The sequence below is a fragment of the Vanessa tameamea genome, chromosome 20 (assembly GCF_037043105.1).
Source record: "Vanessa tameamea isolate UH-Manoa-2023 chromosome 20, ilVanTame1 primary haplotype, whole genome shotgun sequence".
Classification (NCBI taxonomy): domain Eukaryota; kingdom Metazoa; phylum Arthropoda; class Insecta; order Lepidoptera; family Nymphalidae; genus Vanessa; species Vanessa tameamea.
The window spans coordinates 7,757,343-7,770,440 of NC_087328.1; the positions used below are offsets into that span (position 1 = coordinate 7,757,343).

At 34.8% G+C, this 13,098-nt stretch overlaps 2 protein-coding genes across 5 annotated transcripts in view; one reads left to right on the top strand and one right to left on the bottom strand.

Annotated features, from left to right (window-relative positions):
* Positions 1-8,731, top strand: part of LOC113401694 (uncharacterized protein) — a 123,564-nt gene extending 114,833 nt beyond the window's left edge. For 2 of the 4 annotated variants that reach the window (XM_064218038.1, XM_064218037.1), the window contains exons 10-21: positions 667-758; positions 919-1,049; positions 1,457-1,626; positions 2,042-2,134; positions 2,543-2,793; positions 3,376-3,396; positions 4,240-4,420; positions 5,161-5,228; positions 5,780-5,916; positions 6,408-6,585; positions 6,868-7,038; positions 7,538-8,731. In XM_064218038.1, the coding sequence (XP_064074108.1) occupies positions 667-758; positions 919-1,049; positions 1,457-1,626; positions 2,042-2,134; positions 2,543-2,793; positions 3,376-3,396; positions 4,240-4,420; positions 5,161-5,228; positions 5,780-5,916; positions 6,408-6,585; positions 6,868-7,038; positions 7,538-7,824 (1,780 nt within the window). In that variant the 3' untranslated portion in view covers positions 7,825-8,731. The remainder of the gene's footprint in view (positions 1-666; positions 759-918; positions 1,050-1,456; positions 1,627-2,041; positions 2,135-2,542; positions 2,794-3,375; positions 3,397-4,239; positions 4,421-5,160; positions 5,229-5,779; positions 5,917-6,407; positions 6,586-6,867; positions 7,039-7,537) is intronic. The other 2 variants (XM_026641708.2, XM_026641710.2) reach the window with 2 other exon arrangements.
* Positions 8,732-9,495: 764 nt separating this feature from the next.
* LOC113401650 (uncharacterized) lies at positions 9,496-12,139 on the bottom strand. Its single transcript, XM_026641642.2, has 2 exons — positions 12,051-12,139; positions 9,496-11,063 (listed from the first exon to the last, which is right to left on the bottom strand). The coding sequence occupies exon 2, from the start codon at positions 11,053-11,055 to the stop codon at positions 9,526-9,528; it is 1,530 nt and encodes a 509-aa protein (XP_026497427.2). The 5' UTR covers positions 11,056-11,063; positions 12,051-12,139; the 3' UTR covers positions 9,496-9,525.
* Between the last annotated feature and the right edge of the window lie 959 nt (positions 12,140-13,098).

Below are 13,098 nucleotides of genomic sequence, written 5' to 3' on the forward strand. Positions count from 1 at the left end.
TATAGTTTTTATTCGCAACTTCGCTACCCTGCATTTTTTAGGGCATGTGACCCTTTTCTTCGGCCACCCGCACTCTAAGCAGAAGCTTACATCTGCAGGATTAATTTGCCTTGAAGGTAGCGCAGGGTACTAAGAACAGTCGTCCGCCGTTGAACTATCCTATGCAAAAAATCAAGTCGATTTATTGCTTAACAATCTTTCCATTATTAAGCAATTGTTTTATAAGTGCAATATATTAAAAAGCAAAGGCATTTATACCTTTTATCTTTTATATAAATATCATTAACGAAACAAGTAAATAATTCTTAGAATTTCGATCTACTCGAGTGTCACGAAAAAAGCAATAATAATTTAACCTAATACATTTAATTTAGCAGAGTTTTGGGTCATTGAAGGTTCTTAATTAAATTATATCAATATATTATGTTATTTAACTTCACACTATAATATAATCAACTATTTTTTCAACGCTAAAAGTTAACATACTTTCTTGGCTCATATTAAAAGTTAATTTTGACAATTTAACTTGACTTTACCATTCCAATTATTTTGAATAATAATTTTTAGAATTATATCAGTAATATTCATTAATTAGTTACTTTAATTACTCATAGAATTAGGCATTGCAAGTACGCTTACCCTATGATGATGTATTTAATATTGTAGAAGCGGACCAGAGAACCTTACCATCATCTTCCCAAAAACTGAGAAGAGGAGTAATTGGGAGGAATTGATAAATGAGACCAAACAGAAGCTATGTAAGTCTAAACAATTATTATCAGTATATCCTTTTAACGATGCTCGAAATGTTTTATTGTATATTTCTTTAATATAGGTACATATATACAAAAATGACTTAATATTATTAAGGAAATTTGTGTTTCATTGTTTTTTCACAAGGAGATTTATGCGTTTCAGGTGTATATGGTCAAGAAAGGCCAGCGCCCGAATTCCTCTCCCCAGTTCCAATACGTAAAACTCGAGCTGGTCTGCAGTTCACGTGTGCGGCTCCCACTCTCCCACCGAAAGGACAGTCACCTGATGTTTGGGTGAGTTTATAAGCTTCGTTCTCACTAATAATTGGTAACTTTTGTGTTGTACAAACGTTTATGTTTTGAATTCTCGAGCTTTCGACAATAATATGCTGTATAATATATTAAGAATTGCAAAAAGTTAAGAATTTGCTAATTTCAAGTTTTATTTGAAGTAACGAAGAGGCAGTTGTCTAGTGTAAGATAAAATCTGATAAGCGTCGCTTTTCTTGTATGAAGAAGATGTTATTAAACGACTAAATAAAAAAAATTGATCACCTGAACACGTAAATAATCTATCTGTGTAAATTTTACATGCTTTTAAAAAGTATAGATTTATCAATATTAATCCATTAATAGTTTCCATAGACCCGACACCCGTGCAATTTAGTTAAAAGTGGTCACATGATATCCCCCGGCCGCAGGTGTGCAACAGCGACGGCTACGTGGGGCAGGTGTGCGTGCTGACGCTGTCGCCCAAGCCGCAGGTGACGTCGTGCAACGGCGTGTGCAACGCGCGCATCCTGTGCGTGGCGTGCGTGCCGCCCGCGCCGCCCGCGCCCGCGCTCGCGCGCCAGCACACGCTCGACATCCCGTGCGGACCTTGCTACTTATTTATTTGAGAAACAAACTAATCAACAATTTTTAAGTAAAAAAATACGAATCAATTAAGTTTCTATTTAAAATTACGAATAAATGACAACTTAATATAAAGTAAATATAAAAATAAAAACAGAAACTACCGCCAACCAGCGATGCTCACGTTACGTATTGTAAGTGTAGGTACATCGGACATCGGACACCTTAGGTTTGGCTGATGGGCATATCATATCATCACGTGGCCCATTTGCCAGGCAAGCTACCTATTTTAAATTAAAAAGAAAACAGTCCATTGGCATATTTCGATACAACTTCAAATATGTGTATTGTTGTATTTAAGGCAATTAGTTTTTTGTTATCAAATATACGTGTGTTAAACTATTTTTTTTAATCACGCTTTTTCTTTGCAGAAGTACAAGTTCCTTAAATAGTTCCAGTTCTACTAAACCTGGCATTAGCATTTCCGATCCAGATGAGAGTTGCAAGAACATACGACTAGACAGGTAAATGAAGTCATCTCAATACACTTAATACAGTAGGCTCTTGAGATAATTTGAATTGTAATTTTTCAAGATTATATTAAAGGTAAAGCAACTGCCAAGCGTTTAATTGCAAACAACACATAATTCAGAGTAAGAGGAGTACATTATAAATAAAGTAGCAACATCCTGTAGATATCTCACAGCTTGGCTTAAGTCTCCTCTTCTTTTGAGGAGAAGGTTTTGGCGGTTTATTTCACCACGGTAGCGGTGACAAATACGGGGATGTGAATTCAAACGGGGTAGGTTTCATCCGATACCTACAGGTTCCTCACGATGTTTTCCTTCACCGCTAAACAGGAGACCGATATACACCAATCTCTTAATATCAACATTAAACTAACAAATAATTAGATTTCCTTTCCCTATTAGTTCATCATCAAGTGATGATGAAGACGACGGTTCATCGACCAGCGAAAACCAAGACGCTCAGTCGGAAAGGAGCCAAGAATCAGCTAGCCTCCGTCTCCACAACTTGACCCTCGGGAACCATCGAACTCTCACTCCGAACCATAGCAAGAGTCTCAGTACCCCACACACTGGACAGAACATCCCAGTACATCCTGTGATGAAATCCAGCTCCAATCCGGCGGTTGATAAACAAGCGATGGGGATAACGTCTGGTAAGATAATTTTTGCTTTAAAATATTTATCTTCTATTTAATACTTACTAATACATTTTTCTTAATTTTCATATCCTCCTTCTGCACCTTTAACTAATGAAACTTAAAGTCTATAAAGCTACCTTCTCAAACATAGTCATGATCATATCATTTCTAAGATACATATTAAATTTAAAGCAACTGTTTACCTCAGATATTCTTAAAATTTTGAAACTTGATCCTAACAATATTCAATTAAATTAATTTCTTCAACATCGAACTTTTGTTTCAAATTCATGTAAAATATCAAAATCGAAATCTTTATTCAAGTACGTTATTATATACACTTTAGAATTATCATATCATAAGATTCAGTTGAATGTAAATTATTTTTTATATTTAATGATTTTTCATTATTAGCACAATGTAACTACTAACTGTACTAACTAATTTCATGTCTTATGTCAACGCTACATTAAGTTTTCTTTCAATTTTAATTAATTCAAACTGATATTTTTCCACTAGTCTTAATCTAGCCATCGGTGTTGCATGCATGTTTTCCTTTCCGTATAATCAACTTTATACCCTTTCTTTGCAACTTAGTTCCTGGACGTGTGATGGCTGGTATGGATTTTTTTTATATATTATAAAAAATAATAACAAAATACTGTTTGAAACTGTTTATTTTCATATGTTCTTGGGTTTCGTTCATTTTTTCATGAACTATGTTATAAAAACTAATATAATGTATTAATATAATGTATAAGCTGACTTAATGCTTACATATGTATATTCTCTTCATTAAAGTTTAATCAGAAATATGTAAACAGGTACTAAACCCTACGATAGCATTTAAATGAACACCCACATACACGTATATAAATCGTTATATTTATATTTTATGGCGTAGGTTGGCGGACTAGCTTAAGGGCCACCTGATGGTAAGTGGTCACCATCGCTATAGACAAGGGCGCTGTAAGAAAAATTAACCATTCCTTACATCGCCAATGCAAGGTTGGTGGCACCTTGGGAACTAAGATGTTATGTCCCTTGTGCCTTAGTTACACTGGCTCACTCACCCTTCAAACCAGATCACAACAATACTGAGTACTGTTGTTTGGCGGTAGAACATCAGATGAGTGGATGCTACCTACCCAGACGGTCTTGCACAAAGTCTTACTACCAAGTGGTATATAGATTACAAAAATAAACATTGTAAAATTCTATCGCATCAAGATTCTCTGTTATCAGATATTGTCCTTAATTAATACAATTTTAATGACAGTAGACTCCCACTTATATTAAATAGCTTCGTTCTGTACGCGAAACAATTGGATATAAGACATTTTGTCATTGTATCTTTCGACTTAAAATCTAGAGTGAGCAATTTAATAGTCACATTATCAGATAGTCCATTGGCTTCTATCTCCCTATTATTACTAAGAATAAATGTTCTCTATCATCTAGGTACTCTGTCGTCGCCAGCCAGTAGACAGTCATCCGAAGACAGCGCCACAACAGCCAACCAGCCGACGATGTGGCTCGGTACTGAGGACGGCTGTATACACGTCTATAACTGTTTAGACAATATACGAATCAAGAAGAATAAAGTCAAATTGCAACACAATTCTGGAGTGCATTCCATTGTGTGAGTATTATAAAGATTATCAGCTTTATTTTATTATATAGTTAGGCGAGAGGGCAAATGGACCACCATGGTAAGTGATTACCACAGCCTAATGACATTGTTGCTGTAAGAAATATTAACCATTCCTTACAACTTCTAAGTAAGATGTTATGTCCTTTGTACTTTTAGTTACACTGGTTCACTAACCCTTTGAACCATAAGACGACAAAACTACGTATTGATGTTCGGCGGAAGAATGATGTGTGGGTGGCTCATACCGAGACGAGCTTGCACAAAGTCCTACCATCAAGTAAATAATTAAAATAAAGCTTCAATAATTTGGTGGATCACAAAACTATGTTTCAGCAGGTCTTAAATATCTTCTTTAGAATGATCCATCATTAATTTGCTGTTCTTTACGATACGACCATTTGGAAATGTGACTTAATCTTTACATATTTAATGCTAAGCCTACCTCTTCGTTTAAGTGGTTATAATCCTTTTCTAAATCTTGGATCGGCTGATCTAAGTTGGTAGGTAGGTGCCCAGATTGGTAAATTCCTTTTTCTGATCACTATTCGTTCTAATTAATTGTAGTTCCATTGCATTGTAAGACAGAGGGAAAAGAATCTGTAACCATGTCTGAGTACAAGCTTTTGCATTGTAAAAAATTCGCAGTTTAAGATCAGCTTGGTTGTAATTTGACTGAGGATTTACAGTTTTATGTTATGTAATAAATCTTTTCTTTTTTTTTATTCCAGTTTCGTGGAGGGAAAAGTATTTGTGGCGCTGGGGAACGGTGATCTGGTGGTCTATTGCAGAGATATCGGTATAACATAATTACGTTCATAAGTTATTAAGTTATAATTATTTTAACGTCATTCATCATCACCCTCCTGCCCTTATCCCAATTTTATTTGGAGTCGGCGCAGGATGTCTTCTCCGTCCATATTTCTCTGTCTGACGTCATCTCACAAGTAACATTCTTTCCAGCGTATCTTATATACATACATATCGTCTTTGACACAATTTAACGTTATTCATTCATTTATTTTTGTAGCCAAAACATTTTGATAAAATAAACTGTTAACTGTGTTGGCATTTTCGTAAAATGAACATTTTCGGCTTTACTTACAAAATTTTGCTTAGTAAGTTTTTAGTTAAACACTGTATCTCTTTTCCTAACATTGTTGATTTGACGTTTGAAAAAAAAAAGACAAATAATATGTTATTGTGTCAATCCAATGAATCTGTCGGACTTCATGGGAACTATTATTTATATTTGTAGTTTTAAAGGAATTTGTAGCACTTGTACCAATTTATATAGAACATATACGTTATAAGTAAGGTCAGAAGTGTGCTAAGCCCCATGTGCTGCAGATGGGTCGTGGTCGGAGCGCTGCACCATCGCGGTGGGCAGCGGGAGCAGCCCCGTGAGCAGCATGCTGCTATCGGAGAGTAGGTTGTGGTGCGCCACGCACTCCTCCATCAAGATTATAAACCCGCATACCTTGCAGGTACTGTGCCAATTGTTCTCTTAATAATTATCAGTGAGAAAGTACCTTATATTCGACCCAAACACTGACACAAATTAATTAATTTTTTAGCCTAGGTCTATTTCTTTAGTACCATAGACTTTATTAATTTATCCATGGCTTTGAAATTTTTTTTTATAGACCTTAAAAATTTAATAAAAAATGGAAAACGCGTCCTCATTTTCTTTAATTCATTATCTAAAAAATATATTCACTTGTATAAGAAGTAAACTTAATATTAAAATGTAAAATATTATTTTTAATAATAATATTACAAACAAGCGTTTAAAATCGGTATATGTAATCGATGTTATTTAGTAAGTAAAAAAAATGCTGACTAGCGTGGCTAATGTAAAAAAAATAATTAGAATATATTTGTTAATACAAGCCTATAATTTAACTCGAAAGGGCTCGCCTTTGTGGGTGAATGGATTCGATACGAGTATAAAATATTCATAATATAAAATCCACAGGTGGACGAAACATTCCAAATAAGTTCAGAAACGAAGCCGATCAGCCACATGGCGGTGGCCGGGGGCTCGATCTGGCTCTCTCTGCACAACGCGGCCCAGCTGCGCTGCTACAACGCGACCAGTCGGGAGCAGCTCGCAGAGATTAACATCACACCGCAAGTCACCAAGATGCTGCACGGTACGTAATGTTCTTAGACTAAAAGAGACCTTAAGTAGTATTTAACTTGGTAGGAGGGCTTTGTGCGAGCCCGGTTGGATAGGTGATACCCACTCATCAGATAATCTGCCGCCAAATAGTAATACCATTGTTGTGTTCCGGTTTGGAGGGTGAGTGAGGTAGTATAACAGGCACAAGGGACATAATATCTTAGCTCCCAAGGTCGGCCCATCGAACATATTATATTATAAAAAAACATGTAGCGAGTAAACGATGACTAACACTGCGTGGCGCGGCGCGCAGGCTGCGACGACATAATCCGGCAGCACAAGGCGGCGTGCCTGCGCGTGACGGCGCTGCTGGCGCACCGCGACACGCTGTGGGTGGGCACGAGCGCCGGCGTGCTGCTCACGGCGCCGCTGCACAACGCGCCCAACAAGCGCACCGGCGTGTTCGCCGTGCCGCAGCTCTCCGGTGAGGGACCCGCAGCGCTCCTCTCGCAGACGAGACCATCGTCGTCATTGATCACTGATTAACTTTTACGTACTCGAATATTCGCCGAATATTTTAGAAACATATACGTGTCCCATTTAATCATAACTATAAACAATTTTGAATGCCCGTAATTGTTTTGCTATTTAAATAGGTGTCGATCGTAATTAGACAATGATCAATGAAATAAATAAATAATTTAAATACCTTGCATCATCATTCGCTCATTCATTTCTATGAGTTCGGGCAGTATTTGTCTCTTCCATTCATTTCATTCCCTCTCCAGTCATAATCTCAATCACTCCTTTCACAGTTGATCCATCACGACTGGGTAACCACATTTAGTTATTCAGTACATTTTTATACATACTATACATTTAATTAGTTTTTTTACAACCTTTTGGTTTTCTCTCAATTAATTTAATAAATGTGTTGAATATTTGTCTTAATTATTTTTCTATGTATTCTAATCCGGTTCCAGGTATAACGTATGGCCACACTGGTCATGTACGATTTCTGACAATAGTCGAAAATCCAGTAGCACAGAAACCTGCAACGAAGCCGACCCAAAGCTTGAAATCGAAGGCCTTGAGTCGACGCTCCACAAACGCGGAGAAACTGCAGAAGCAGACGGAAACCACACAGAATAATAAGGAGACTTTAATCATCTCCGGCGGAGATGGTTACGAAGACTTCAGAAGTTCATCCATGACAGAAGACGCAGGAAGGGAGGATTCCACAAATCATCTACTTCTTTGGCGAGTATGAACGAATTTTTCGGCCTACAGGGTTTCAAGAAAATCCCGATACAGAAAGTTTCGGATAAGAACTTCAAACGAATGTTCTAGAATATACATGTGACAATTTTGTACACTGCTTGATAAACTATTCGATAGTAAATAATCGTCGAGGAGCCTAATTTTATCACAAGTTTTTGTTAATTATAAATGTTCCAGCTTTTTAAAAAAAATGTTGATATGAATAAATTTTAAATTTAAGATATTTTGATTGTTTTGCGCCTTAATGGCATATAGAATTCTGTGTTGAGATTATTAATGATTAAGTAAGGCATGAAATGTCAAATTTTATCAGAGATGAAGATTTATGTGTGTCAATATGAAATTTATAACATCTTGCAGTATTATTTAGAGTGTCATAATTAAGATAATCGGTCACTAATGTACTTCGACGTGCGTTAGCGACGATATCACAAGAATATATTTTAGAAAAATTTACGTGTACCTATTTAATCATATCAATAGAAAATGTTGAATGTCCGTAACTGTTTTGCTATTTAAATAGTTGTCGATCGTAAATAGATAAATGATCAATGTACCTAATAAAATAAATAAATATATGTTCATAAAATTATTTCACTTGTAACTGTGTTACCGAGGAGTACTTATAATAATAAAACATGCTTGTGTAAAATCACAATATTCAATATAATTGTTATTAGTAGATATCTTAATAGTCTTAATGAAAGTATATGTACTTTTATCTTAAAGTGGATAATGCGATGCTTATACAGAAACTAAAATTATTGCTCAAATGAAATTCTTTTAAGTTACCTACCCATTTTCAAAATGAGAGCAAGATTTGTAACTATTTTATTATGTGGCTGATGTAGGTAAAAACGTTGCTGCAGATTAATAAATGCAAATCGCACTTATAACATTTGTTTTTATTTCATTGTATGAAACCTTTCTTCAATAATCTTTACGTATACGTATTAAGGGTCTTATTAAAACAATGCAGTCTCCCTCTTTCGAATGTCAAATCAATGACGAAAGAAAGAGAAATATCAACGTTTGATTGATCGCCCATTAAACAAAGTTCATAAGACAAGTCTCAGGTATCAGTCAACAGATTTTGAGGAGCATTATAGTTATCAATAAAAAAATATCTCTAGAAAAAAATATTCGAACCGTAATACTATTATTATTAATATTTACCTTCAAAATTTCAATAATGGTTATATATACTCATTTACCTTTTTTTCAATTGAGATATTTATAACAAAATTGTAAATGCGGTTAGATTATAATTTATCTCGCGAGTTTGTAAACTGTCGAATGAACGGTGATTCCTCTTACAATAAATAAGAAAGTTTCTATAGTTCATAATTTTTCGGTTAGGTTTGATGAGTTTTGATAATTTATCTGAAATTCACTTTGATAGAAAATAAAGCGTTTGTTTGTAAGCAGTATGTTACGGTTGATCTTTCCACAGTTTGCAAAAGATACTAAAATTTTATTTAACTGGTATTTTATATTTATTTTCAAATGAAATGATAGTAAATATAATGAAATAAAACAATATTTAATGTAGTTCCTTATACGTTATTGCAGCCTAGTCATCATTTAAGGTAGGTACACATTTTTTTACATTTTATAATTGAATCGACAAATCGTCATCTACGAACTTTACATTGCCATAATCTTTTATTATTTGAAATATATTGATACACTAATTACATAAATCTTTTATATTATTTATAAATTGCTCCAAATCCGATCTGCTATAAGATTCGATACTTTTCTTCCCTCTGCTAACAAAATATGGATCCATTTGCAATTGTAGGGCTAATTTCTTCAATATAATTCTTCTATCTCTTTCGTTATCAGTTGCCTCTCTTTTTACTTTATTCCCTTCATATTTCAATGATGTAAGATCAACAGTAGAACAGACGAGATCCTTTGTTTTGAGTAATTGATCTTGTAACGTAGATGTATTTCCGATCTTCATCGAATTTGAATCTTTTTTACCTCTTGCTATATAGTAAGGATCATTTCGGACAGATTTTACTATTTCTTCTAGCGCTCCACGTCTGCTTCGAGCATCTTTTACAAAGTCAAGTGCACTGTATTTTTTGCCTCTGGAAATAAAAAATGGATCATCTTCCAGCGAAGAACGACTATTACGCTCTACTAAAATATAACGTGGTTCCTCCGCGTAAATTCTATCATCGTGCACTGTATTCGGTTCATATACCTTAGACCGTCCCTCATTGCTGGTCGGTTTACTTGTAATACTTGGCATACTACTCAAACGTTCTCGTGTAGCGCCGTTAAATAAATATTTAAGTTTACTATCTCTTCCTCTGTTCATCCAGAAAGGGGATTGTAAATCGTTTCGTTTAAATTTTGCTAAATTGCTTATATTGTCCTGAACATTTTCTAAAGCTTCAATAATAGAATCTTTAAATTTTTCCTTCAATTTTGCTCGGTTACCCCAAAAAGGCTCAATTGAATCTTTATTAATGTATCGGTTCTTTATTTTTTTCTTACCGCGTGTGCCCCAGAACGGTTCGATTGTTTCTCTTCTACCTCTAGTACCCCAAAATGGTTCAGATTCTTGTCTTCTACCTCGATTACCCCAGAAAGGTTCATCATCATCACGTCTTCCTCGATTACCCCAGAAAGGAGAGTCTTCCTCTCTTCGTCCTCTTGTGCCCCAAAAAGGTTCGTCATCTTGCCTCCTGCCTCTATTAGCCCAAAAAAGATCTATGTCATTTTCATCAGATTCGTCAGAATTGCGTCTACCACGATTACCCCAAAATGGTGAATCCGCTTCATCCCGTCTATGCTTGTCATCGAAGCCCAAAAGTAATTTTTGCAAATTTTTCATTTTTCCAGAACTCTTATGGTGACTGTACGTTGGTAGCTGCACATCTGGAATTGTTTCGTCTGAGGAACTATCTCTTCTGCCTCTCGTACCCCAAAATGGTGGTTCTTTCTCTACAATCGGTCTCAACTTTACTGTTCTTCCTCGTTCTTGTAAATAATGGTCGTTTTTTGGGAAATCTTTTCGAGATAAAAATAAGTTTTCAATGTCGTCATCTGCCGATCTTTTGAGGCGGGTTTTGTTTTCCTTGTTATTGGTTTCATGTTTATTGTTAATGGCTTTTAGCAATTTAGTTTTATTTCCATTTTTACCGAATACCAAATCATTTGATATGAACAGAACCAATAATAGTAGATGTAATTTATTTCGCATATTAGAATCTGAAACAAAGGAAAAGATATTAAAGAAGCGGCCTATATGAGTTCGTTTTACTTGGTAGGAGGGCTTTGTCCAAGTCCTCTGGGCAGGTACTACCTAATCATCAGATATTCTAACACCAAAACTTCCGATTTGAAGAGTGATTTGAATTTGAGACTCAGTGTAATTACAGACACAAAATTGGTGGCATATTGGCGATGGTTATTTTGCCCTATAGTGCCAATGTCTATAGGCGACGTTTATTATGAACATAAATTTATATATATTCTTATTAAAACATTTACGTAACCTTCTAACTTTATAACATTTGCACTCCATATATATATTCGTAGTAATACAGTTGATGGTAATTATTCAACGTCATCATCCTATACTCGTTCACTGTTGGTCATAGGCCAATGGTGCGCCACTGAGCTCGATATTCATCTCTCAATTTCCAAACATTTCATATAGCTGGAGGGCTACACTTGCCAAGGCGTGGTCTCCCCTCCAGAATATTTATACATTATAAAACTATGTACATCTTGTTATACCATTACGTTATCTTTATATTATTTTAAAATAGTAAAAGTCCCACTGGTGGGCATATCTCTTCTCCTCCTGAGAGAAAAGGTGGCATAATTTCATCCAGTACATGCAAATTTCTTACAGTATTTTCACTGATCAACGAGCATGAGTTGATTTTATGAGCAGACATTTTAATTAATATCGTCAGTGGAAAAGAAGATATGCTTAAGTGCCAAAAGTGTGCTTTTGCGAGATGAGGATTAAACTTAAGTTAGTTAACCTCATTTGATAAAAATAGCATTTCGGCGCTTAAGCCTTTCTTGTTTTCCGCTGAGGATATGATAATGGATGCCGGGTTCGATTCCGTTATCTTCGCATAAGATCTAGCTAATGCTATGCTATGCTATGCTAGCTATGTTCTAGCTAATTAAACGAATAACATTAGAATTGTATTAATATAATATATCTCGTAAAATACTTACATGTAATTCAATGACTATATTATCATATTAGAACGATAATATAAAGGTTTCTGTTGTTTTAAGTGGTAGTAACGTCTCGGCTGATGTTGTGCTTGTGAACGCTAAAGAAACCAGTGCAGCTTATATAAAGGAACGCTTCGTAGGCGGATCTCCCAGGGGTGGCAGAGAGTACATATATATTTTTTATTTTTCGTTCTCAATTCCTGTTGGGATACGTGACCGTTATTAAATTAAAGAAATGTTATTGTTCTTGACTTGCAATAAGGGTAGGTTCTACTGTGATTTAAATTTTTCTTAGTGAATTAAATTGAAAATAATCTATTTTAGATTGTTTTATAAACTGTTTAAAGAGGGATGGTTAATTGTATATATGTTACTGTAAAAGCTCGAACTGAGGTAAATCTTAAGATTTTCCAGTAAAACCTAAGATTTACCGACATGAGTTGGTAAATGTAAGTATTTATTATAAAGGGACGACTTTTTCGGACTTTTACCATTTCAACGTAACCTAACATGTAAATCCTAAGATTTACCAAGTGAATGATGGTAAAAGATCGAATCCCAAAGTTTTATGGACATTTACCATTCATAATCGGTAAATCTTAGGTTTTACTGGAAAATCTTAAGATTTACCGTAGTTCGAGCTTTTACAGTAACATTTACATAGGATAAGAATCATTAATATTAAGCTCACAGGTTTATAGTAAAAGGGAAATTCTTGTTTTAATTTAGAGAATTCAGTCCGCCTGAATAATTTAAAAAAAAATCAAATCTTTGCCAAGAGTTGATGATAGTTCGATCTTCGAGTACTCAATATCAAAACAAAAGGAGACAAATAAATAATATTTTAAAGATTTATTCAAAGGATGCATAGACAAAATAGTATCTGAATATGTAACTCTAATTAAAATATATTTTTTTAATAGACTTATGTATGAATAATTTAAATTTTCGTGTTCGATGTGTATTATCAATTTTTTAATTTTATTCAGATCTTAAACGCGATCTTTCTGTTTTTATTTTATCAGGCCGTTTAAACAAAGTCGTA

Coding starts and splice junctions, on each gene's coding strand:
- LOC113401650 (XM_026641642.2), bottom strand. CDS start 11,055: ATGCGAAATAAATTACATCTACTATTATTGGTTCTGTTCATATCAAAT.